The sequence below is a fragment of the Symphalangus syndactylus genome, chromosome 5, assembly GCF_028878055.3.
Source record: "Symphalangus syndactylus isolate Jambi chromosome 5, NHGRI_mSymSyn1-v2.1_pri, whole genome shotgun sequence".
NCBI lineage: Eukaryota > Metazoa > Chordata > Mammalia > Primates > Hylobatidae > Symphalangus > Symphalangus syndactylus.
Window position 1 is genome coordinate 53,576,354 of NC_072427.2, and position 27,561 is coordinate 53,603,914.

The window sequence follows — 27,561 nt, forward strand, 5'->3', positions numbered from 1 at the left end:
ACAACCACGCCCAGCTAATTTTTTTATTTTTAGTAGAGATGGGATTTCACCGTGTTGGCCAGGCTGGTCTCTAACTCCTGACCTCAAGTGATCCTCCCACCTTGGCCTCCCAAAGTGCTGGGATTACAGGCGTGTGCCACCACGCCCAGCCTGCATTAGTTTTTCAGTTTAATTAGATCCCATTTATTTTTGTTTCTGCAGCATTTGTTTTTGGGGTCTTTGTCCTAAATTCTTTGCCTAGGTCAGTGTCCAGAGGAGTTTTTCATAGGTTTTCTTCTACAATTTTCATAGTTTCAAGTCTTAGATTTAAGTCTTTAATCCATCTTGAGTTATTTTGTATATTGTGAGAGATGGGGATCCAGTTTCATTCTTCTACATGTGGCTAGCCAGTTTTCCCAGCATCATTTATTGAATAGAGTGTCCTTTACCCAGTTTATGTTTTTGTCCACTTTGTTGAAGACCAGTTGGTTGTAAGTATTTGGCTTTATGTCTGCATTCTCAATTCTGTTCCATTGCTCTATGTGTCTACTTTTATACCAGTACCATGCTGTTTTGGTTACTATAGCCTTTTAGTATAATTTGAAGTTTAGTAATGTGATGCCTCTAGATTTGTTATTTTTGTTTAGGATTGCTTTGGCTATTCAGGCTCTTTTTTGGTTCCATATGAATTTCATGATTGGTTTTTCTAATTCTGTGAAAAATGATATTGATATTTTGATAGGAATTGCATTGAATCTGTAAGTTACTTTGGGCAATATGGTCATTTTTGTGATACCGATTCTTCCAATCCATGAGCATGGGATGCATTTCTATTTGTTTGTGTCATCTATGATTTCTTTCGGCAGTGTTTTGTGGTTCTCCTTTTAGACATCTTTCAACTCCTTGGTTAAGTATATCCCTAGGTATTTTATTTTTTCATAGCTATTGTGAAAGGGATTGAGTTCTTGATTTGATTCTTGGCTTGGTCATTGTTGGTGTATAGCAGTGCTACTGATTTGTGTACATTGATTTTGTAACCTGAGACTTTACTGAATTCATTTATCAAATCTAGGAGTCTTGGAGGAGTCTAGAGTTTTCTAGGTATAAGATCATATCAGTGGCAAACAGACATAGTTTGACTTCCTCTTTTCCAATTTGGGTACTCTTTCTTTCTTTCTCTTGCCTGATTACTCTGACTAGGACTTCCTCTTCATGAATAATTTTAAAATTAATTTCAAACTTAAGTTTTATTTCATAATCTGTTTTCTTCCTATTTGAGTTCCTTGATGAACTAAACAATGCAAAATAAATATGCACATCATGTGATGCAAATGTATGGCTGTGCTGTCACTATTGATAATGAGGCTTTATCAATTTTTCTCTGCTGAAGACACTGTCCCTGAAACTATGAGTGCATCTGTGTCTTCATACAGAGAAGTATTTCCTTATCTCCAAACTACTGTGAAATAAATTAAAATCAAGGCTGGGCACGGTGGCTCACGCCTGTAATCTCAGCACTTTGGGAGGCCGAGGCAGATGGATCACCTGAGGTCAGGAGTTCAAGACCAGCTTGGGCAACACAGTGAAACCCTGTCTCTACTAAAAATATAAAAATTAGCCAGGCACGGTGGTATGCACCTGTAATCCCTGCTACTCAGGAGGCTGAGGCAGGAGAATCACTTGAACCCAGGAGGCAGAGGTTGCAGTGAGCCAAGATCACACCACTGCACTCCAGCCTGCGCAACAGAGCAAGACTTCATTACAGTTTAATTCAAAATTCAGGGAAAGTCATTAAGTAGAAGACAAGGAATGCCATCTTCAGTAAAACAAGGACAGTCCTAAGGCCATCTCCCCAGAGAATGTCACTTTGGCAGAAAATTGTATGACAAGCCTGGGCTGAGCCTCAGCAAGACCACAGAGGGTACTCACCTCCAGGGCCTTCTGAGTATTTTTGCAAAAACCTCACCTTTGTCTCCTACCATCATATTTAAAATCTGGATATCTTAAAGCGGCTTGTCAGTATGCCATGGAGGATTGTAGCAGTGGTCTGACAGACTGATTTTTGCCCTCAGTTTTCTACATGGCTTGGTAGAAACACAGCCAGTGTCTGTCTTGGGTCACATAGTATTGTTTAGTTCAGAATATTTCGATCTAGGACTGTAAAGGCAGGCTTAAAATGATGCAGAGTTAACTCAGGTTGTGTGTAAGAAATACACCATGCCTAGGATTTTACATTAACACTAATGTGGTGTTAGGAGAGTTAAACTGTTGCAGCATTCATTAAATGCTGTCATAAAAAGAAGAGAAAAAATAACAAGTTGAAAGCCAAGTTCTAATAAGAGTCTAATGAAGTACAGTAGCCACATCTTCACTTGAACTATTTTTCTACCTATTCTACTACAACTTAGGTTTTCCACTAGAAATTAAGGTTTTAGGTTTTACACTTACATCTATGATCCAGTTCGAGTTAATTTGTGGATATAGTGGGAGGTGTGGACTGAAGTTCATTTTTCCTGCATATGAATATCCATTTGTTCCAGGACAATTTGTGGAAAACGCTATCTTGTCTCTGCTGACTTGGCTTTGCACCTTCTTTGTCAAAAATCAGTAGTTCACTTATGTGTGGGTCTGTATCTACACTCCCTACTTTATTCCATTTATCTATTTGTCTGTCTTGATGCCAAAACCACTGTCTTGGTTACTGAGACTTTATAATAAATCTTGGTGTCAGGAAGTACTAGCCCTTTCAGTTTGTTTTTGTTTCTTTTTTTGTCATTCTGGATACTCTGAATTTCTATATAAATTTTAGAATCTGCTTGTCAATTTCTACCCAAAGAAAAATCCTGCTATAGTTTTGATGGGGATTGCTTGAATTTATAGATCAATTTGGAAAGAACGGATAGCTTAACAATATTGAGTTTTCCAGCCCATAAAAAGGTGTACCTCTTAATTTATTTAGATCTTCGTTAATTACTCTACAGTTTTGTAGTTTTCAGTATATAGGCTTTGCATATGTTTGGTCATATGCAATATCGAATACAGCATATGTTTTGTGCTACTGTAAATGAAACTTTAATTTTAATTTTCAGCTATTTATTGCTAAATACAGAAAACCATTAATTTTTGTATATGGACCCCGTATCCTGCAACCTTGTCAAATTTATTTATTATTTGCAGGAGCCCTTTTGTGGATTGCATCAAATCTTCTACATGGACGATTTTGTGTCATCTACAAATAAAGACTTTTAATTCTTCCTTACCAATATTGATGCTTTGTATTTCTTTTCTTGCATTATCGCATGAGCTATAGCCTCCAATAAAATGTTGAATAAAAACAGTGAGAACAGACATCCTTGTCTTGTTTCTAATCTTAGAGGGAAATCATTCAGTTATTCTCAATGAAGTATGATGCTAGCTATAGATTCTCAGATGTTCTTTATTGGGTTGATGAATTTCTCTTTCATCCCTAGTTTCTTGATTTTATCAGTAATAGATATTGGATTTTGCCAAATGTTTTTTCTGCATCTATTGAGATGATTGTATGGTTTTCTCATTTAGTTTGTTAGTGTAGTAAATTACATTGATTAATATTTCAAATATCACAAGAATCTTCCATTCCTGGATAAATTCTACTTGGTTAAGATGTATTACCTATTTATATATTGTTAAATTTGATTTACTAATTTTTAAAATATTAAATCTATGTTCACAAGAAATATTTATCTATAGTTGCCTTTTCTCATACTGGTTTTGTCTAGTTGACATATCAGGGCCTCATAGAATTAATTGGGAAATATTTTCTCCTCTTCAATTTACTGTAAAGCTTTGTATAGAATTGGTATTATGGCATTATTTTTTCCTTAACTGGGAGAATTCACCAAAGAAGCTATCTTAGCCTGAGTTGTTTGTTTATGTTTGTTTTGTTCTTTGTGGGAAGGTTTTTAACTACATATTTGATTCTTTCTATAGATATAGGGCTACTCAGGTTACCTACTTCTTCTTGAGTGAAATTTTAGAGAGTGTGTCTTTCCAAAAAATTGTCTATTTTATCTAAGTTGTCAGTTTACATAGAGTTGTCCATGATCTTCTCTAAGAATAGTGTTAATGTCTGTATGCTCTGTTGTAATATAACAACTCTTATTCTTGATATTAGTAATTTCAATCTTCGTGTCTCATTTTCCTCATCAGCTTGGCAAGATGTTTATCAATATTATTGATCTTGTCAAAGAACCAGCTTTTGCTTTCATTGATGTTTCCTATTTTTCTAGTCTGTATATATTTTTTTCTTCTGCTTACTTTTAATTTCTCTTTCTGATTCCATAGGATAAAGCTGAGGTTATGGATTTGAGACACATCTTTTCAAATACAGGTGTTTAGTGTTATAAATTTCCTTCTAAATACTGCTTTAGAGTAGGGACCAGCATACGTGGAGCTGGAATACAGCCATATCCATTCATTTATGTGTTGTCTGTGACTGCTTTCATGCTACATAGTGGTGCAGCTGAGTAATTGCAATGGAGACCATACAGCCCACATGCCTATAAAATTAATGACATATGGCCTTTTAAGAAGTCTACTGACTTCTGCTATAGAGGAATCCCACACATTTTGATATGTTCTGTTTTCACTATAATTCAACACAAAATTGCTCAGGACTGAATTGTGTTCCCCCGAAAGTACTGTGGCCGAAGCCCTACCTTGCCCCCCCAATGGGGTGGTATTAGGAGACGGAGTCTTTTGGAGGTGATAGGGCTTAGATGAGGTCATGAGGATGGAGCCCTAAAGCTGGGATTAATGCCTGTATAAGAAGAGACGCCAGAGAGCTTCATCTCTGCCTCTTCTCCCCGCCTCCCTGCCACATGAGGACACAGTCAGAGAGTGGCCATCTGCAAGCCTGGAAGATAGTCCTCACCAGGGAATGAAATCCACTGGATCTTGAACTTTCTAGCCTCCAGACTGAGAAATAAATTGCTGTTATTTAAGCTGCTCAGTTTATGGTATTTGGTTATGGCATTCCAAGCTGATGAGTACAAAAATACTAATTTCAATCTCACTTTCTTCTTTGACCCTTGGATTACTGAAATGTGTGTTATTTAGTTTCCAGATATTTGAGGATTTTCCAAATATCCTTGTTATTAATTTCTAATTTAATTCAACTGTGGTCAGAGAAAATATTTTATATTACTTGAATCTTTTTAAATTTATTGAGATCTGTCTTATGGCCTAGAATCTATTTCGGTTAATGTTTTAAGTGCACTTGGAAAAACATATACATTCTTCTGATATTGAGTGGGGTTTTCTATAAATATCAACTAGGTCATGTTAGTTAACAATAATGAAGTTTTCTATATCCTTGTAGATTTTCTCTCTGCTTGTTCTTTCAATTATTGTGAGAATTGTACTGAACTCTCCAACCATAATTAAGGATTTATCTATTCCTCCTGCAGTACTACCAAGTTTCACATATTTTAAAGCTCTGTCATTGGTTGTATAAATGTAATTTTTATGTTCACTATATGAATTTACCCCTTTATTATAGTGAAATGTTCTTTAATCCTAGAAATATTCTTTGCTCTGCAGTCTACTTTGTCAGATACTAATATAGCCACTTTGTTCTGATGAGTCTTTTGCCATCCCTTTACTTTTAACGTATTTGTGTCTCTCTCTCTCTCTTTCTCTCTCTCTCTCTATATATATACACACACACATTTTTTTTTTCTGAGACGGAGTTTCACTCATCACCCAGGCTGGAGTGCAATGGGGTGATCTTGTCCCACTGCGACCTCCATCTTCCAGGTTCAAGTGATTCTCCTGCCTCAGCCTCCCGAGTAGCTGGGATTCCAGGTGCCCGCCACCACACCCGGCTAATGTTTTGTATTTTTAGTAGAGATGGGGTTTCACCATGTTACCCAGGCTGCTCTTGAACTCTTGATCTCAGGTGATCCACCAGCCTCGGCCTCCCAAAGTGCTGGGATTACAGGCATAAGCCACTGCCCCTGGCCTTGTATCTTTATATTTTAAATGTGTGTCTTGTAAGCAGCATAAGGCAGATGTTCCCTGAGTTAATTTGGTTCAATTTACAATTTTTCAATTTCACAATGGTGCAAAACCATTTCAACTTTGATGTAATGTACAATATTCAATGTTACATGAGCTATCCAGCACTCTATTATAAAATAGACTCTGTGTTAGATTTTGCCCAACTGTATGCTAATGTAAGTGTTCTGAGCACATTTAAGGTGGGCTTAGGCTAAGCTATGATGTTCAGTAGTTTAGGTGTATTAAACATATTTTGGCTTATGATATTTTTAACTTACAATAAGTTTATCTGGATGTAATCCCAAAGTCAGTTGAGGAGCATCTACAGTTGGATGGGGCTTGTTTGTTTGATCTGACAATTGCTGCTTTCTAATTGGGATATTTAAACTATTTATATCTTATGTAATTATTCAATATAGTTAGGTTTAACTCTTGCAATTTGTTTTATATTTGTTCCATCATTTCTTTGCTTCCTTTTGCCTTTTTTCTAAATTTCATTCCATTAAATAAATACTATTTATGATTCCACTTATATTATTTGTTGGCATTAGCTGTTACTCTTTGTTTTTCCTTTTAGTGGTTGCTTTAGAGTTTATCATATACACTTTTAACTTTCACGGACTACCTTCAAATTATACTAGTTCACATATGCTATAAAAAATCTTACATTAATATACTTTTTTTTTTTTTGAGATGGAGTCTCACTCTTTTGCCCAGGCTGGAGTGCAGTGGCTCAATCTCGGCTCACTGCAACCTCCGCCTCCTGAGTTCAAGCAATTCTCCTGCCTCAGTCTCCTGAGTAGCTGGGACTACAGGCACGTGCCACCATGCCCAGCTAGTTTTTTTTTTTTTTTTTTTTTGTATTTCTAGTAGAGACGGGGTTTCACCTTGTTAGCCAGGATGGTCTCGATTTCCCAACCTTGTGATCCACCTGCCTCAGCCTCCCAAAGTGCTGGGATTACAGGCGTGAGCCACCGTGCCTGACATATTAATATATTTTAATTTCTCCCCTTCCAGGCTTTATTTTATTGTTGTCATCAATTCTACTTACATGTTACATTATTATTTTGTTTAAACAATTATCTCAAAGTGGTTTAAGTAATTTTTTAAAGTATGTGAATTTACCCATGTAGTCACCCTTTTCAGTATTCTTCATGACTTTGTGAAGATCCATGTTTCCATTTGGTGTCATTTTCCTTCTGCCTTAAGGACTTCCTTTAGTATGTCTTACCATGTGGGTCTGCTGCTGATGCATTCTTTTTAGCTTTTCTATATGAGAAAAAGTCTGTTTTTTGTACATAAGAAAAAGGGATTTTCACCGGGTGTAGTAGTCTGAGATCACGGTGTTTTTTTTCAGTATTTAAAGGTATTGCCCCACTGCCTTCACACGTGCATTATCTCTAAAGAGAAATATATTGTCATCTTTATCTCTGTTTCCTTGCCTGTAACATGTCTTTTTCTTTGGAAACTAAGATTCTCTCTTCAATGATGTAAATCATTGCTTTCAAATAATTTCATTATGATGTGCCTTACTGTAGTGTTCTTCATGTTTCTTGGGCTCTGGCTTCATTGAACTTCTTGATTCTGTGGGTTTGTACCATTCATAACATTTGGAATTTAGGATCATTTTTCAGATGCCTTTTTCTGTTCCCCTCTCTCCTTCAGAGATGAGAATTCCATGTTAGGCCACTTGAAGTTTTCCCATAGCTCACTAATGCTTTTCAGTCCTTGTTATTATCTTTTTACTCCGTTTCATTTTGGATCTATGTCTTCAAGTTCATTAATCTTTCCTTATGTAATATCTAATATGCCACTAATCCCAGCAAGTGTATTTCTATCTCAGACATTGTAATGTTCATGCCTAGATGTTTGACGTGGGGCTTTTTTAATATCTTTAATGTTGCTACTTGGTGAATATCTGTAACACCATTATAATAACAGTTTTAATGTCCTAGTCTGCTAATTCTAACACCTGTGTCTGTTGTACGTTAGTTTCAAATGGTTTGTATCATCGCTGTCATAGATTATATTTTCTTGCTTCTTTACATGCCTGATAATCAGTGATTGGTTGCCAGGCATTGCAAATTTTACCCTGTGTGTTGTTGAATATTTTTGTATCACTCTAAATATTCTTGAGGTTTGTTCTGAGATGCAGTTAAAATACTTAGAAACAGTTTGGTTCTTTGGGGTCTTACTTTCAAGATTTCTTAGGTGGAAGCAGAGCAGTGTTCAGTTTGTAGTTAATTACCCCTCACGACTGAGACAAGACCCTTGTGAGTACTCTACCCAGTGCTCCATAAATTAAGAGGTTCCAGTCTGCCTGGCAGAACAGACATCATTACTATTCCTGTCGTGTGCGTCAAGCACTCATCCCTCTCATCTTTCTGGGTTGTTCTCCCCGGGTCTCATGTAGTCTTCTCGCATGAATGCACTCATCTGAACACTCTGCTGAACGCTCCAAAGGGACCCTCTGAGGATCTCTGTGGTTCGGCTGTGTCCTCTCTGGACTCTTCGCTGCCCTGGTCTCCCCAGACTTCCAGCTTCATCCTCTCAACTCAGGGGGTCTCGTGGGCTCGGCCAGGGTCATCCCTCCCTGCACAGCACTCTGGAAGCTCTCTCGAGGTAGTGAGCTGGAGCAGTCATAGAGCTCACCGCATTTGTTTCCCGTCTCACAGGGATCACTGTCCCTTTGTGCCTGGTGTCCAGTGACTTTGTTACCATTGTTCCATGTGTTTTGTCTGGTTTTGGTTTATTTTTGTTTGTTTTGTTTGACTATGGCAAGAGAGTAAATCCCGGCCCTGTTACTCCATGTTGGCCAGAAGCAGAAGCTGTGCTGTCTTTTGTATTCATCTATATCCACATACAAATGCTCTAGGATGCTATTTGCACCAAAATATTAAAAGAATTTACCTCTGGTTTGTGGAATTATGAATTTTTATTATGTGTGCATGTGCATGTGCATGTCTGTGAAACTTCTGTTTTCTACCAAAAAAAGTATTACTTTTTTATGGAATGAAACTAACAATACAATTTTTTTCTAAAAATACTTCTATTCCATGAGCATGAGCTCCATCCTGGATAACAGGTGCCCCTAGGATAAACTGCAGGGTCTGTTACCACCTGACATGCTCCAGGGTGGCGTGATCATGGCTGCACACCTCAGCTCACATGGCAAAGTTGGTGAAGGGTTGCCAAGCAGTTTCCCAGGGCAGCTAGGGAATGCAAAGCCATACCCAGAACCTCTGGAGCGCGCTGCTTCCATGAAGTTGCCATTAACACCCTGGAGCCACGGATTCTCAAATGTTTAAATATTTTTATGGAACACAGCGTTCAAATACAAACACAATGACACCCTTCAGACGCACACACACACACACACACACAAACACATCATCTACAAGAAATAACACCAATGTGGAAGCATTTTCACTGATACCTCAGAGGAGGAAGATTGAGAAAATTCTAATGATCAAAGAGTAGTTCAGTATTCACCTTGAAGATATGCACTTTCTAATACTTGTCTTTATTACAGTATACAAAGAAATTATACCCTAATATTTATATGGGGCTTTCAAAGAATTTCTAAAGACATTCATTTCCGACCCTTAAAAAATAAATTTTAAGTCCTTCATCAGTAAACTAATCCACCACAGTTAAGAAGGGAATCCCATATCTCCAGTGAGAGGGGACAGGTCATTTTGTTTTTAATGTAAGTTGGAAGAAACCTCAGTTCCTATTAATACAATTCATATAACATACTATGACTAACTATATCATGCTATCCAGTCATTTCTTTAAAAACTGACCAGAGTGAGTATGAAGTCAATTCAAGCCAGTTAACTCTAGGATTGAAGGACCAGTCACCTAACATCCCAGTCTTGAGATGCCCAGTAGCACTTACTGTGAAGAGGTGGCATGATGATCTTGATTTCTAACACAGGCGTCTACGTGGAGTAGAGTGCTAAGTAAGTGGAGGTGTGGATTTACTGGAAGCAACCCTAGCATGCTGGTACATACCATCTTCCTCAGCTCTTGGTTGGAAACAATAATGACATTTGGAGGGTCCCCGATGGCAGTGGCAGCTCCTCCAATGTTTGTGAAGATCACTTCTGCAATCAGGACTTGTCTTGGATCGAGGTTCAGCACCTCACACAACCTGTCACAAATGGAGGAAAATGAAAGTAGTCCCACTGTACACATCGTGAAAGGCCCACGTGCAACCCAGAGATTTTTAAGGCGCTTGCTCATATAAGGGAGGCACACACACACACACACACACACCTGTGGGGAAGGCAGTGCTGGAGAGAATGAACAACTGCAACAACCCCCGCAGGCCACAGCTCACTCCGAGAGTTACATTCCTTTCCAGAGTGAGCCTCCAGCCACCAAACCCTCCGTGTGGTTAGGTACCGTTTCCCCAGCACTCCCAGGTCTGGAGGGAGCACTGGCCCCCAGGGCAGGGCAGGCCCTCCACAGGCCAGCTGGTGCTGTGGGGGTAAGTGTGGAGGCAGTGCGGATGGCTCGCACAGGGCCTGCTGACTCAGCCCCTTTCCCACCTCCCGCTTCCTGGACACCAAGGCCCTAGGCTCTCTTCTCACCCCCTCCCTTTGTTTCATTCATCTTGTATTTTCTATTTATTTACTTTTTATTGCTATAATACGTACTAGATATATACATACATACATACATTTTCAGGGTGCATATGATAACGTAATAATTCACATAATCAAACCAGGTAACTGGGATACCCATCCCCTTAAATATCAATCTGTTCTTTACCCTGGGAGCATTCCAGTTATTCTCTTCTAGCTATCTTGGAGTGTACAATCAATTCGTGTTAACTGTATTCACCCTACTGATCTGTCAAGCCACATTCTACAGCTGTGGAGCTCCACCGATGGCCTCACACCAGATTTGTGCTGGAATCTGGGAGTCCTACGACTTAGCCAGCACAGACCAGTGCCTGGGAGTGGGCCCGGGGAAGTGGCGCTCTACAGCTCCCCAGGGGACCCAGTATGCACACAGTTGGGAAACATTGCTCTGAAGACAGTGTAGAAGGCACATCACAGCATCTCCCACACCTGCTCATCCGCACAGCCCACTCCCACACAGGACCCGGCCTCGGGTCTCACTCAGAGGCCTCCCACCACCTCCCGGCCCTCAGCTCTGAGTGCAGCCAGCCACACAGCCTCCCCTCTGCTGGCCTGAGGAGCATAGGCCCGTGGAGCCATGTGGGAGCTGAGGAAGGAGCGTGCCTGGGGACCGAAGCAGGAGTGGCTCCACAGATGAGCCTCTGATCTCAGGCAGCAGCGGCACTGTGCTTAGGAAGCTCCCAGGATCTGCTTCTAGCAAAAAAATACGTGTGTGCAGCAGTCAACAGTGCCAGATCAAGCAGGGAGGCGCATCCATCTCAATGGAACTAGCTGTTAACTATAAGGACCAAAGCCACTTAGTCCAGACAAAGGGGAAGAATGTGGCCAGCACTTACAAAGCCATAAAGAATACGGTCAGATAAATAGGGAATCTTAGAACACCAGCACTGGAATCTTGAAAGATGTAAATTTTTGACTAATAAATGGAATTACTGCTCTAACAACATGACAAAGGCAGTTCCAAGTAGTGAGGACATGAACAACTTCTGGCAAGGCTGAGAAACCCCTCAGCTGCCCAGGCTATACAGGGATGCTGGGAACAAAGTGCCCAGTGCACCCCTGCCCTGGAACCCTGCTCTCACCAGGCTGCCATGGGGGAGTGTGAGGACACGTGGAGGTCTTCAAGCCAGGGCAGCAGCAGAGTCATGCTGGTTAGAAGGGGCAGATGGGCCTGGCTCTTGTCCCCTGACGTGTCCAGGAGGCACAGTTTGGTGCCGTCAGTAGTGCATGTGACAGTGTACAGCAGCCTTCAAACACGTTCACGCCCTCCCTCACTGACTCTCCACCCCGGGCACTGAGAGGGGCGGTACCACACCCTGCGAGGAGGCTGAGAGCCCGGCACCCCTCCCATGCCACACAGGGTGTGACAGTGTAGCCCAGTTTGCAGGAGCCTCGGTATGAACCCAAGTCTCCACATGGAGGCAGCAGATGGCCTGGGGATGCTGCATCTACCTCTATAGTGGCGCTGGCCACTCCCTGCCCCTCCCCACCCCACTCCTTCTCTAAGACCCACTACTGTTCTAACACCAAAGGCATCCCCCAAATTAACCCGGAGCCCTGGAAGCAGCCCTGTGGGGCCTTGGAACTTGCTCTGTGTCCCATGCCTTGTGTCCAGGCAGGCTCTGTGTCTCACAGAGCCCTCAGAATGCCAGCTCAGGTTAATCTCTTTGCTGTTACAACCCAGATCAGTGCACCTGAAATGACTTGTTCAAGACATCCTACTACCAAGCAGGACCGGAGGGTGACTCCCTGAGAGGCCCCTCTCTCGCCCTCTGTGTCCTCAGGGCCAGCCCAGAGGCTGACATGCTGGGGAGCCATCTTTAAAATAGAGAGCATACATATGGAAACACACAGGTCCACGTCTTCAGAAGGGGCCCACATGAGGACCGGGACCGCAAGTCACGCTTCAGAAGATTCTGGGCAAACAGGCCTATGGCCCTCAATAAATGATGAATGATTAAAGTAGATGGAATTAAAAGAATGGAATGGAATGGAATGGAATGGAATGGAATGGAATGGAATCAAAGTTCTCTTTCCCAGAGTTGCCCTATAAAGCCATGCCAGACTCAGCCTTGGTTCTGCTGAGCCCCGTTGGTCCTGCGATCCTCCGAGCATCTGATGAGGAACCTCACGGTGGCTGTTCCAACTCTCCCTAGCTACGTGACCCCGTGAGCCCTGGGCATGTGTGTGACCTGCCAAGCCAGCCCAGGTGGCAGATGGTGATGGAGAAGAACATGGACAGGGACTCCTGGCACCTGGGCACCTGGTGGTCTGGGGTGAGCCGTTCTTTTTTTTTCTTTTTTTTTTTTTTTTGAGACGGAGTCTCACTCTTTCGCCCAGGCTGCAGTGCAGTGGCACAATCTCGGCTCACTGCAACCTCTGCCTCCTGGGTTCAAGGGATTCTCCTGCCTCAGCCTCCCAAGTAGCTGGGATTACAGGCATGTGCCGCCATGCTCAGCTAATTTTTGTATTTTTAGTAGAGACGAGGTTTCACCAGGGGTGAGCTGTTCTTGTCCAAGTGTCTCCCCATGAGACCACAATCTCCAGGAAAGCAAGGACTATGTCTTCCACCTCCCATAGGCATTTCTGCCACCAGCTTCTGAGGCCCCACTGCTTGTAGCATGTACTGCAGTCACAGATAGCAGACACGAGCTGGACTGGAATGCAGTGAGCTGTGGGCTCAACTGCCCACCTTTTCATGCACCTGAGAATGGAGCCTGGAGCCAGGCCGTGCAGCCAGAGCCCGTGCCTGTCAGAACCTGGCCGCAAACCCCACGGCAGAGGTGCTTTGCATACCTTATGGTCACAGGTGTGAAAAGAAGCATGGTGGTGACGTTGTCCAAGAAGGCAGAGAGAACGGCCGCGATGAGACACAGCATGATGATCATGGCCCACACCCGTCCCCGGGAGAGCCGGTATGCCTGGCCACACACAGAGAGAGTACAAGCCAGAGTCAGCAGGCTCATAGAACAGAGGCAGCCTCTCATTAGTGACTTTAAGAACAGGGAGCCAAACATTGCCCCATGGGTTAAGACGTAGACCCACGGACTCCTAGTGGGGCCGGGATGGGAGAGTGCTGGCCACCGCAGTTCCTGGGCATTCTAAACCCTCCCTAGCCAACACTGCCAGCCCTCTGATCCTCCTCCTTCACAGAGCCCCTATGATGGTTAATTTGTCACAAGGTGATGACCCTCAGTCCCCATAATGCCATCGGTATTCTGGTTAGACCACCTGGGCTTTGACATTTGGGATCCATGTGAGCCTAGTGTCTGCTGATCTCTGGGGAACTAAGGGACACTTTTAATAGTAAGGAGTAATAGACCAAATATCTACCTGGCATGTATAAGATGGGGCACAAAGATGACAAAAATCACAGCACAGTTCTATCAGTCAGAGTTTGCAAAGGGCTTTGTTGAGTAATTTTTTATTTTTTTTTTTTTAGACAGAGTCTCACTCTGCCGCCCAGACTGGAGTTCAGTTGTGTGATCTCAGCTCACTGCAACCTCCACACCCGGGGTTCAAGCAATTCTCTCACCTCAGCTTCCCAAGTAGCTGGGACTACAGGTGTGCGCCACCACACCCAGCTAATTTTTGTATTTTTAGTAGAAACGAGGCTTCACCATGTTCACCAGGATGGTCTCAATCTCTTGACCTCGTGATCCACCCACCTCGGCCTCCCAAAGTGCTAGGATTACAGGCATGAGCCACTGCACCCAGCCTGTTGAGTAATTTTTAAAAAGACCTTTTCAGTTTCAAAAATATATATATATTCAAGCACAGCACTAGACTGTATTAGCAGGGCATGGTACACATTGAGCTCTCCTCTTGCCAACCCTGAACGACAGGACAGGTACAAATCCTGGAGACCAGAGCTGGCTGGTGAAGCTCCCCAGGGTTCCAGTTAAAAACATAAATGTGTATATATTCAATATTTAGGAAGTAATCATGGAAATTATTTCACCAAAAAGCAAAGTAATCAGAAGCTAATGGCTTGAAATATTGGGATACTCTAATATGTAAAACAATTTTTGATGTGTAGCTCTCACCAGACAATTTAAATAATACACAAACATTCAACCTGAGTACCCTTTTCCTTGACCTCCTCCTTCATTTATTTACTGAGCAGCTGAAAGTGCCGCTCAGAGCCATACAAGTTAACACAGCAAGCATACCCTGCCCTGCAGAAGCAACCTTTAAAAGAAGGATGGAATTTTTCAATGTTTGTTTCAAATGTTTGTTTCCTAAATATATAATGTCAGAAAAATACATATATAAATTAATCAGGATAGAATTATTAAATGCAACATCACACCTACCTTTACAGCACAATAATCGAAAAATCCTGTTTCTGAAAATATGGCTACTAAGATCATCTACACGGAAAAGAGAAGAAGAAGACAAGGATAATCTTTTAGCAGGACACCATATTAAAACGACATCAGCATGATCCTTACACATTTGAGCTCTGACCTCTGAAAGCCACCAAATCACCAAGCTCCTCACTCTGAGATGCAGCAAGACCGTCACTTCCTGGAATAGTATACTCACTCGCTCCTCGAATGGAGCCTCTTGCTAGCAGTTTTGTGCCTATATGTGTGTCCAGGGAGTTGTCCTCAAGGCACATTACCATCCCATCCGATCCTCACACACACACAAAAAAAAAAACCATCAGGTGCTATTTTCACCCTCTGTTTTATAGACTAGAAAATGGGATCAGAGGCCGGGCGCGGTGGCTCACGCCTGTAATCCCAGCACTTTGGGAGGCCGAGGCAGGTGGATCACAAGGTCAGGAGATCATGACCATGGTGAAATCCCGTTGCTACTAAAAATACAAAAAAAATTAGCTGGCCACGGTGGCAGGCGCCTGTAGTCCCAGCTACTCGGGAGGCTGAGGCAGGAGAATGGCGTGAACCCGGGAGGCGGAGCTTGCAGTGAGCCGAGATCGCGCCACTACACTCCAGCCTGGGCAACAGCGAGACTCCGTCTCAAAAAAAAAAAAAGAAAATGGGATCAGAGTGCGAGGTGACTTGCTCACAGCCACAAAGCTAGAAGCAGGGCGGGGGCCGGCACGTGGCCTTCTGCATCTACGTGTCCACACCAGCAACACTTAAACATTCTACATGCTAAAACTGGGTTCGATTTTGTTTTCTAAAATAATTAAACTGATTTTTGTCACCAATTTGGGAGCAGTTGTATTGAAACGATTGCTCCCTGGGTTCCAGGTGAACCCAGAATGCCTATCGCCTGTTTCTTTCCAGTGAGGATGATGAGTTGGTGAAAATAGCCATCCTGGATCCTAATAAAAAGTCATGTCCCAGTTGTTCCGAATTTTATCAACCAGACATTTCAACTAGTGAATGTTCTGGAAGTTCCTCTGCTTCACCTCTTAGATGGCAGTCACCATGTGTTGAACTTGGAATGAGAAGATGAAAGTTCAGATCCTGATTCTGCCACTTAAAAATAGTCCAAACTTGAGGCCAGGCACAGTGGCTCACGCCTGTAATACCAGCACTTTGGGAGGCCGAGGCAGGTGGATCATGAGGTCAGGAGATCGAGACCATCCTGGCTAACACAGTGAAACCCCATCTCTACTAAAAAAAAAAAAAAAAATACAAAAAATTAGCTGGGCGTGGTGGTGGGTGCCTGTAGTCCCAGCTACTAAGGGAGGCTGAGGCAGGAGAATGGCATGAACCCAGGAGGCGGAGCTTGCAGTTAGCAGAGATCGCACCACTGCACTCCAGCCTGGGCGACAGAGCGAGACTCCGTCTCAAAAAAAAAAAAAAAATAGTCCAAACTTGAACAAAAATATGAATTAACCTTTCTGTCCTTCAGTTTTCTCACCATACCTCTGAAAGTTCTATACTTTGTCAGGTTGTGAAAATGCAATATAATTATTCAAATTACAATACTTGGTAAACAGGAGTCCCAATAGACACTATTGTCTCTCAAATAAACTAGAGAAAACAAAAATGTCCCCAGTCAATTTAGACCCAGTGTAAATATCCACCGTGTCCAGAGTGACCATCAAAGTTCATCTTCACCCAAAAGGCCACTGAGAGCTGACGGTGGAGCGTGGGGCTTTGCACACCAATGGAGCTTCACGTGAACACACATAAGGAGACAGGCGTGTACAGACCTGTGTGGTGTTTTACACATTTGCTGACAGAACCACCCAGGGAGATTAGAACTCAGGGATGGGGGTAAATGGCCCCATGGGTGGTTGGCTGCCAGGAAATGGGGGAGAAAAGGCAGGGACCTGGTTGTAACGACCCTGTACCCTGCAGTTCCAGAATCGCAGAACCTGCCAGTGCTTGCTGAACTGAATTTCACCGAGAAAAACATGCTGAAGCCATTTTTATAGGCTGAACTGTGTCCCCCAAAATTCATATGCTCACGTCCTAGCCCCTAGTACCTGGAAACGTGACTGTATTTGGAGTGAGAGCGTTGAAGGAGGTAATTAAGTTAAAATGAGGTTGTTAGGGTGAGCCCTCATTCAGTGTGACTGATGTCCTTATAGGATGAGGGTCTCAGGACACAGAAACACACGGGGAAGACAAAGTGAAAACGCAGGGAGAAGGTGCCATCTACAAGCCCAGGAGGGAGGCTCAGGAGAAACCATGCCTGCCCACACCGTGATCTCAGACTTCCAGCCTCCAGAGCTGTGAGAAAATACATTTATATTATTTAAGCCACACAGTCTGTGGTACTTTGTTACATAGTCCTAGCAAATATAGCATTCCTTTTTTTAAAAAGGCATATCTCAGGGATATCTGGTACACTTCCTCTCTTCTATCCAGATGCCCAAACCCTGTATACGTCTCAGGCCCGACACAAGTATTAGTTACTCTGTGAAGCCAGGGTTAGAGCACTGGCCTGCCTCCCTGAGTGCCGCCCACAGAGGATGGCGGCACGGTTTCCATCAGGTCACATAGCTGGGCCCTCCGTTATGTCAGCCAGCCTTGGGAGGGATGCAATGTTGGCAAGGAAAATGAGGATCTATAGTGCCCAGCTGTACACAGAGCAAGTCTAGCCCAGAGAGGAAGAGCCCTCCTGCAGACCACTGGACTGTTTGGGGTCTGCTCAGGAACACGTGGGCCGCCCCTACTGCCCAGGCTCCACTGGTTCTAGTTAAGCTGGGTTAGGACTCATGTCCCACACTGGCCCGCTTGGGCACTTCGAGATCCTGCAGGTGGACTTGGTGGCATTCCTCACAGCACAGAGTGGCCACTGGGCACTATGATCAATTAGCAAACGCCAAATTAATACTTAGGAGTGACACCTTCCTTTATTCACATAATGAAAGGTACTCTCTCTCCCACTGAAACTCCTACATGGTTTATTTGGGATAGTCCGTTTTTTTATTTTAACGGCAATAACTCAAAAGAATTGCTAGCTTTTCTAAATGGCAATATTATTTCATTGTCAGACATGCTTTGGGCTGGAATTCTCCCACTCACGAACCATAGCCCCATTCCATTCCTCCTCAGGAGAGATTCATGAGACCTGCACTAACACTTCTCAGTCAAGCCCTAGGCACTGTGTCTTTAACATAATGAAGGATCCTCAGCTGCGGAGGCCAGAGAAGGCCCAGTTACCGCAGGCGTGGAGCCCAGTCCCGCAGGGAGAGCTGTAATTACCATGCCAAACAGCAGGGCCAGCGTCTCAAAATCAATCCACTCCACCACATGGGTCAGGCTGGGTCTCTGAAATCAAAGCACAAATTTGCCAATTAATCCGTGCGCCGCCATCCCAGTGATGAGCCTAATGAAGCGCTGCCCCCTGCTGCACCCACTCAGTGGGCAGGCCAGGATTGGAAATCTCACCATCCACTTGCCTTTGAAGTTGGATTATATCGCTGCTGAAAAACAGTCTTGACCCACCTATAATGTCAAATCTATGCATTTAGTAATAAAATTTTTTCTAGCCCCTGCCTCTGGCAGCTCCCACATAGCGGGACTGGCCCCTGGTTACATTCCTAGTGGAGTCTGTACGTGCTCTCTGCAGTGCCATGCCTGAGGCCAGAGGACGGGAACTGGCATGGCCATCTGTCCCACTCTCAGCTGGGTTCCAGTACTGCCTCTCAGACAACTCTGGGCCTCCATCCCCAGTGGCCACTGGTCTCTGTTGTTTCCCTACATTTGTTTCCCACGTCCCTGCCAGAGAGGCCCTGCTCAGACCCAAACAGGACACCCTCATCCCCAGACACGCCTCTTCAGGGGCCTCCTGATCTCTGCAGGACAGACCCTGGCCCAACTGACTCCCACCTTTCTGCACCAGCTAGGATGGTCCCCTCTAGTTCCAATACCCAGATCCAGCCCCACCACAACCCAGCTCCACAGCCCTAGGCAAACATGCCCATGAGGAGCCTTTCCTCAGCCACGATGAGGAATCACACCACTGGGATGTGAGTGTGTCACAAAACCGAATGAAAAATACTCTTCAATGCTGTAGCTTGTTAGTTCATACCTCTAGCATGGTTCTTGGGCAAAAACATGGACGTGGCATATAAAATAGTGAAAAAACCAGCGAAAGCCTGAATCCTGGAACATCTTTGAGCTGACATTCCACTGAGTGGTGAGCCAGGGATTGGGACTGTGACAACTTACGTCACCAATCACAGCCAGTGCTGCCAGTGCTGCAAGGGAACCCAGCATGGCCGCCAGAGTTCTGTGCACGATCTGGAAAGAAGCACAGGAAATTACTGCGTTCCAGTCCACAAGGGAGTTAGCACACACGAAAGCCTGTGTGGACGTGAGGGGGTCTATATCTGCCACTGTGTACCATATCTATTCAAATGATAAGTCATGGGTCTTGATGTTTCAGGCCTGGACACCCCACAGACACATACAGCTACCACCAACCTGCCATCTAAGGGAAGCTGCTTGCATTTCCTAAATAATTAGATGACCCTGATAAAGCAGCGGAAGGCCAGATGGAGTATGTTCTATAAGAAAGGCCGTAGCAAACTGTCATTAATTATTTGCCATATGCTCCCTTGGCAACTGGCCCATTTGTTCAGCAACATAAATCAATTCCTCTCAATTACTAGGCTGCTGTTAAACCAAAGGTACACAGTCCAACACTTCATCTAATTGAGATTTCTGTGTTATCACAAAAGCATCTTTTCTATTTGATTATAATTCAAATGGAAGTGGAATTTCTAAGACAAAATATGAGAAAAGGCCAAGATATGGAGAATTGGAGCCCTCATACATTGCTAGTGGGAATGTAAAAAGGGCTAGCCACTGTAGAAAGCAGTTTGGCAGTTTCTTACGAAGTTAAACATAAATTTACCATATGACCCAGCAATTCTACTAGGAATCCACCCAACAGAAATGAAAACACATGTCCACACAAAGCACTGATGCTCATAACAACATAATACAAAGGAGGCGAAAACTGGAAACATTCCAAATGTCCATCCATAGTGAAAGGATAAAGAAAATGCGGCACAGCTCGTGCACGGATGAATGCTTAGAAGTGATGCTGGAGAAAGAAGCTAGACACAGAAGATGGGGTCGGTCCATCTATATGAACTTTCCAGAAAAAGTAAATTTAGAAAAACAGAAAGATCAGGGCTGCCCAAGGCTGGGGAAAGCAACAAGGGTTGACTGGAAACAGGTCCCAGAAATCCTTATGGGGTGATGAAATGTTCTAGAACTTGTGATGGTGGCAAAACTCTAAATCTGGTAAAAATAATTTAATCGTACATTTCCAAGGGATGAAATTAATGGTATTTAAATTATACCTCGATAAATTTGTTAAAAAAAAAAAAAAAGAATGTGGCAAGAACAAGCGGAAAATTAAACGCTAGCACACATTATTCATTTCTTAATCCCCTAAAGGGACTTTCACTCCATTTTTTCATGGCTTCCATCTCACAGAACCTGACTCCCTTTACCAGTAATTACCTGAAATGCAAATTCTGACTAAAATTATTTCATTTATAATGTGTACTACTAGATTCAAAGTTCATTTTCAGGAAATGTGATACTAGGTGTTGGCTTTTCACAGTTTCGGTTTCTAAGAGTTGTTTGTTTTAAATGTAAATACCTAAAATCCAATAAGTTGCTACAAAACTCTAATAATTCCTTCTCTTCATTCTCTGCTTTTTAGTCTTAGTTTAGGACCTTTTTTTTTTTTTTTCCAGACGGAGTCTCACTCTGTCGCCGAGGCTGGAGTGCAGTGGCACCATCTCGGCTCACTGAAACCTCCGTCTCCTGGGTTCAAGCAATTCTCCTGCCTCAGCCTCCCGAGTAGCTGCAATTACAGGCACCCACCACCATATCCAGCTAGTTTTTATATTTTTAGTAGAGATGGGTTTCACCATGTTGGCCAGGCTGGTCTCCAACTCCTGACCTCAGGTGATTCACCCACCTCGGCGTCCCAAAGTGCTGGGATTACAGGCGTGAGCCACCGTGCCCAGCCAGTTTAGGACACATTTTAAGGATACTTCCTTATCCGATGCCGAGGGTGGCCCCGGGAAGCAGGCAGGGTAGGCATTCATCCCCAACTTGACAGCCATGGTGCCAAGAGTGGAGGTTCACCCGATGGACATGGTGAGCAGGCGCCAGAGCCAGGCTGCCCTCTCCGCCCTACACAGAGCAAGGCGAAGACACTTCCCACTTTGGTATGTCTCTTTTTTGGCATTTAATTAAGTCTTCATGAGTAGAACAGGATGTGACAGTGTGCAAACACAGCCCGTGGATGACAGGAGGAAGTCACTGCAGGGACAGAGCAGATAGAGATGAAGCCTGCTCCAAGCCAGCCCTACGACCTCACTCTATGACATGTTCCTTTCTTCTGGCTTAACCTTTGGGCTAACTTTGTCTGGAGGGAAAAGAGACTTCAGTAAAGGAGCAAAGAGCTGGCCTGGCATGGTGGCTCACACCTGTAATTGCAGCGCTTTGGGAGGCCAAGGCAGGCGGATCGCTTGAGGCCAGGTGTTCAAGACCAGCCTGGCCAACATCATGAGACCTTGTCTCTACTAAAAATCAGAAGAAGGGTAGCCAGGCATGGTGGCACACACCTATAGTCCCAGTGACTCGGGAGGCTGAGGTGGGAGAATTGCTTGAGCCCTGGAGGCAGAGGTTGCAACAAGCTGAGATTGCACCACTGCACTCCAGCCTGGGCAACAGAGCAAGACCCCGTCTCAAACAAAAAACAAAAAAGAGTGAAGAGCCATGACTGCTGGCCACTGGTCAGCAGGATTGGATAGCAGCAAAAATAACTAATTTTTATTGAGCACCTACTGTGCACCTGGCCCTGGATTAAGTGCTCTACACACACCATCTGCACCTTTCACAGCAACTGCATGAGGTAGAACTATGATAATCCACTTTGCAAAGGAGGTAACGGTCTCAGCTGAGTAATTGTCCCTGTGTCAGAAAACAAAGGACACGCACACTCAGGATGCAGACCAGCATTTTCTTACTCCAGAGCACCTCCTCTCTCCTCGTGGGGCCTTGTTTGCTCATCTGTAAAATCAGAAAACTGCACTACATACCTCAAGGAGCCCTCAGCTCTGGAGGAGGTCCATGGACATCATGAAATCAGGAGTCCTAGCAGATTAACACACAAATGAGCAAACAACAAGGCAGACAGCCACGGCCCTCTCAGGAAAGCTGGGCTCATCGTGGTCTCACGGACACCCCTAGCACCCTCGTGAAGTTCGCTCCGCCCGCTGCCACTGTCAACACCTTTCTCCCCTCCCTCGTCGCACACAGCGGCTTGCAAGTGATCCACACATGAGCATCTCTGTGGCCCACAATGAGTGCTTAGGACATGTGGATGCAACTATCCTCACTCAGAAACCCACCCTCTTCCACCAGCTAAGGGGCCCCACACACCACGTGGGAGGAGAAACCGTCACTTGCCATTTAAAAAATGGAAAATGCTGATGATCAGCCTCTAGGATGTGGAATAAAACTTTTCAAACTACATGGTTCTAGAAGAAGATGAGTTCATTACTTCACATGTAATGATGGACATTACTAAATTTCTATGCTTAAGAAAGAATTTTCAACTATCAGGAATAAAAAAATTTCTGGTAAATGGACCTAAAGAGTAAAAATAATAAAAATTCTTAAAAGATGCCTTAAAGCAGGGGTCCCCAACCCTCCTAACCCCGCCACGGACTAGTACCAGGGCCGCACAGCGGGAGGTGAGCTGGGCAAGTGAGCATGACCGCCTGGGCTCTGCCTCCTGTCAGATCAGTGGCAGCATCAGACTCTCATAGCAGCGTGAACCTTATTGTGAACTGCGCATGTGAGGGATCTAGGTTGCACACTCCTTATGAGAATCTAACTAATGCCCAATGATCTGAGGTGGAACAGTTTCATCCCAAAATGATGTCCCACCCCATAGTCCATGGAAAAATTGTCTTCCATGAAACTGGTCCCTGGTGCCAAAAAGGTTGGGGACCACTGCCTTAAAGGACTGTATAAAGGTTCTCTTCCTGCCCATGCTCTGGGAAATACAGCACACCTCTTCCTACACCCAAATTTCTTTGGCAAGAGTCCAACTGTGAGCTCCTGTGAGCGTGGCGTGCCTCTCTTGGTTTCTTCAGTGCTCTGCAGGGTAAGCAATACATTCTGAGCAAATGAGAAGCAGAAAATGCATGAACAGAGCCTGCAAAACAGAAGGCCAGCATCGCTTCCTGGGAGAAGAAAGGAAAGACCTTGGGGGCAGCCCCCAAGGAAATTATCTAGGGCATCTCTGATCTTCGCACATCTGCCCCTCCATAGTCACAAAGGTTTACAGCTAGTCATCAAGTAAATTCCAGATAGGTGGGATACCGAGCAGATGGAAAGACAAGACTTCTTTTGATTACCATTTGCATGGAAATGGTAACCAAAAGACAGCAGGAATATCTAAAGTTATATCAGACAAAATAGACTGTAAGTCAAAAACTGTCTCTAGAGACAAAGAAGGTCATTACCCACCCTCTTCCACTGATAAAAGGGTCAATTCAACAGGGACCTATCACAGTTATAAATAAGTACACACCCAACACTAGAGCATCTAAATATACACAGTAGTATTAACAGAGCTAAAGGGAGAAATTGACAGCAATACAATGTAATAGGGGAATTCAATGTCCCATTTAAGATAATGGATAGAACATCCAGACAGGAAACAGCAGACTTGAACAGCACTGTACACCAAGTAGACCTAACAGACATAGACCAAACTTTCCACCCAACAGCAGAAAAAGACATTCTTCTCTAGCATACACAAAAAATTCTTCAGGATATATCACATATTAGGTCACAAACAAGTCTTAACAAATTTTATTTCTTTTAAAAAAATTTTTGTCTTAGAGACAGTCTTGCTCTGTCACCCAGGCTGGAGTGCATTGGTGCAATCAAAGCTCCCTGCAGCCTTGAACTCCTGGACTTAAGCAATCCCCCTGCCCCAGCCTCCTGAGTAACTAGGACTACAAATGTGCACCACCATGTCCAGCAAATTTTTTTTTTCAGAGATGGAAGTCTTGCTATGTTGCCCAAGCTGATCTTGAACTCCTGGTCTCAAGTGATCCTCCTGCCTCAACCTCCTCAAGTACTAAGATTATAAGCATGAGCCACCATGCTTGAACTTAACAAATTTAAGAAGATGTAAATAATATGAAGTATATTTTCCAAACACAATGGTATAAAACTAGAAATTCATAACAGAAGGAAAATAGGGAAATTGATAAATATGCAAAAGTTAAGCAACACTTTTTTTTTTTTTTTTGAGATGGAGTCTCGCTCTGTCACCCAGGCTGGAGTGCAGTAGTGCGATCTTGGCTTACTGCAGCCTCTGCCTCCCAGGTTCAAGCAATTCTCCTGCCTCAGCCTCCCAAGTAGCTGGGACTACTACAGGCAAGTGCCACCACGCCTGACTAATTTTTGTATTTTTAGTAGAGACGGGGTTTCACTGTGTTGGCCAGGATGGTCTTGAACTCCTGACCTCATGATCTACCCACCTCAGCCTCCCAAAGTGCTGGGACTACAGGTGTGAGCCACCACACCCAGCCACAACACACTCTTGAACAACCAATGTGTCATAAAAGAAATAAAATGGAAATCAGAAAGTATCTTGAGACAGACAAAAATGGAAACACAACATACCAAAATTTATGGGACACAGCAAAAGCAGTTTTAAGAGGGAAGTTTATAGTGACAAATCATTAGCCTGACTGGATGACACTACAGTGTATACATGAATTGAAAACCACATTGTACCCCATACATATATATAATTTTTATTTGTTAATTAAAAATAAAATAAAACTTTAAAAAAGAAGAAAGAGCTCAAATAAACAACCTAACTTTATACCTCAAGGAAATAGAAGAGCCAGCTAAGCCCAAAGTTGACAGAAGGAAAAAAATATTGGCAGAAAGAAATGAAACAGAGACTAGAAAGACAATTGAAGAGATCAACAAAACTAAGAGTTGGTTTTGAAAAGATAAACAAAATTGATGGAACTTTATCTAGACCTACCAAGAAAAAAGAGAGAGGACTCACATAAATTATAAATGAAAAAGAAGACATTACAACTGATATCATAAGAGGCTACTGTGAACAATTACATGCCTACAAATTGATAGCCTAGAAGAAACTGGTAAATTCCTAGAAACACACAACCTACCAAGACTGAATCAAGAAAAAAATAGAAAATCTGAACAGACCAATAAGAAGTAAGAAGATTGAAGCACTGATCAAAAACCTTCCAACAAAGAAAGTCTCAGGACCAATGGCTTCACAAGTAAATTCTACCAAACATTTAAAGAATGCCAATCCTGGAACTTTTGTAAAACTTCAAACTTTTGCAAAAAAAATGAAGAGGAGAGAACACTTCCAAACTTGTTTTATAAAGCCGGTGTTACCCTTCATACAAAAGCCAGATAAGGACACTACAAAAAAAAAAAAAAGAAGAAAGAAAGAAAGAAAAGAAAAGAGGAAAGAAAAGAAAAGAAGAGAAAAGAGAAAGAGGGAAGGAAGGAAGGAAGGAAGGAAGGAAGGAAGGAAGGAAGGAAGGAAAAAGAAAGAAAGAAAGAAAGAAAGAGAAAGAAAGAAAGGAGGGAAGAAAGAGAAAGAAAGAAAGAGAAAGAAAGAAAGAAAGAAAGAAAGAAAGAAAGAAAGAAAGAAAGAAAGAAAGAGACAGAGAGAGAAAGAAAGAAAGAAAGAAAATTAATTTCAGGCCAATATCCCTAATGAACATAGATGCAAAAATGCTCAACAAAATACTAGCAAACTGAATTCAGCAGCGCATCAAAAGGATCATATACTATGATTAAGTAGGAATTATTCCTGAATCCAAAGACAAGTTCAACACACACAAATCAATAAATGTGATACATCGCCTTAACAGAATGAAGGATAAAAATCATAGGATCATCTCAATGAATGCAGAAAAGGCATTTGAGAAAATTCAACATCCTTTCATAATTAAAAGCTCTCAACAAATAAGGTATAGCATAAATGTACCACAACATAATAAAGACCATATATAACAAGTCCACAGCTAACATTATACTCCATGGCGAAAAGCTCAAAGCTTTCCTTCTAAGATCAGGAAAAAGACAAGGATGCTCACTCTCACCACTTCTATTCAACGTAGTACCAGAAGTACTAGATAGAGCAATTAGACAATGAAAAAACATTAAAAATGTCCAAATTGGAAAGGATGAAGTTAAACTCTATTTGTTTACAGATGTGATCTTATATATAGAAAACACTAAAGACTCTACCAAAACTCTGCTAACACTAATAAACAAATTCAGTAAATTTGTAGGATACAAAATCAGAACACATACAAAAAAAATCAGTTTTACTTCAATATGCTAACAATGTACTATCCAAAAAAGAAAGAAAATAATCCCATCTGTAACAGCATCAAAAAGAATAAAATAGGAATAAATTTAACCAAAGAGGTTTAAAGATCTGTATACTCAGGACAGTAAGACATGAATGAAGAAATCAAAGAAGATACAAATAAATGGAAAGATATCCCATGTTCATGGTTTGGAAAAATTAATATTGCTAAAATGTCCATAACTACTCAAAGCAATCTACAGATTCAATGTAATCCCTATCAAAATTCCAACAGCATTTTTCATAGAAATAGAAAAAAAATTTCTAATTTATATGGAACCACAGAAGACCCTACATAGCCAAGTCAACATTGAGTAAGAAGGAAAAAGCTGGAGGCATGACACTTCCTGATGTCAAACTATATTACACATCTATAGCAATCAAAACAGTATGACTGGCATAAAAACAGATATATAAACCAATAGAACAGAAGAATCAAGAGCCCAGAAATAAACCCATGCATGTTACAGTCAACTAATATTTGATAAGAATGCCAAGAATACACAGTGGGGAAAGGATAGTCTCTTCAATAAATGGTGTTGGGAAGCTGGATAACCACATACAAAAGAATGAAAGTAGCCCCTATCCTACACCATATACAGAAATCGACTTGAAATTGATTAAAGACTTACATGTAAGACTTGAAACTAAAACTTCTGGCAGAAAACACAGGAGAAAAGCTCCTTGATGCTGGTCTTGACAATGATTTTTTGGATATAACACCAAAAGCCCAGGTAACAAAAGCAAAAAATAAACAAGTGGAACCATATCAAATTAAAAAGCTTCTGCACAGCAAAGGAAACAAACAACAAAATGAAAAGACAACCTACAGATTCAGAAAATATTTGCAAACCATATACCTGATAAGGGGTTAATATCGAACATATGTAAGGAACTCATACAACTCAAGAGCAAAAAAAAAATAAATAACCTGACCAAAAAAATGGGCAAAGGATCTGAATATTTTCCCAAAGAAGACATATAAATGGCCCCCGGGTGCATGAAAAGGTGCTTAGCATCATTAATCATC

At 42.6% G+C, this 27,561-nt stretch overlaps 1 protein-coding gene across 5 annotated transcripts in view; it reads right to left on the reverse strand.

Annotated features, from left to right (window-relative positions):
- The window catches only part of OCA2 (OCA2 melanosomal transmembrane protein), a 335,403-nt gene that overhangs the window by 211,232 nt on the left and 96,610 nt on the right, over nt 1-27,561 (reverse strand). For 4 of the 5 annotated variants that reach the window (XR_010121073.1, XM_055278475.2, XM_063640248.1 and 1 more), the window contains exons 10-14: nt 19,277-19,348; nt 18,308-18,373; nt 14,987-15,043; nt 13,467-13,591; nt 10,036-10,174 (exon numbers count right to left, since the gene is read on the reverse strand). Coding sequence is in view for 4 of the 5 variants with exons in the window: in XM_055278475.2 (XP_055134450.1) it covers nt 10,036-10,174; nt 13,467-13,591; nt 14,987-15,043; nt 18,308-18,373; nt 19,277-19,348 (459 nt within the window). In the remaining variant the exon portion in view is untranslated. The remainder of the gene's footprint in view (nt 1-10,035; nt 10,175-13,466; nt 13,592-14,986; nt 15,044-18,307; nt 18,374-19,276; nt 19,349-27,561) is intronic. The other variant, XM_055278476.2, reaches the window with a different exon arrangement.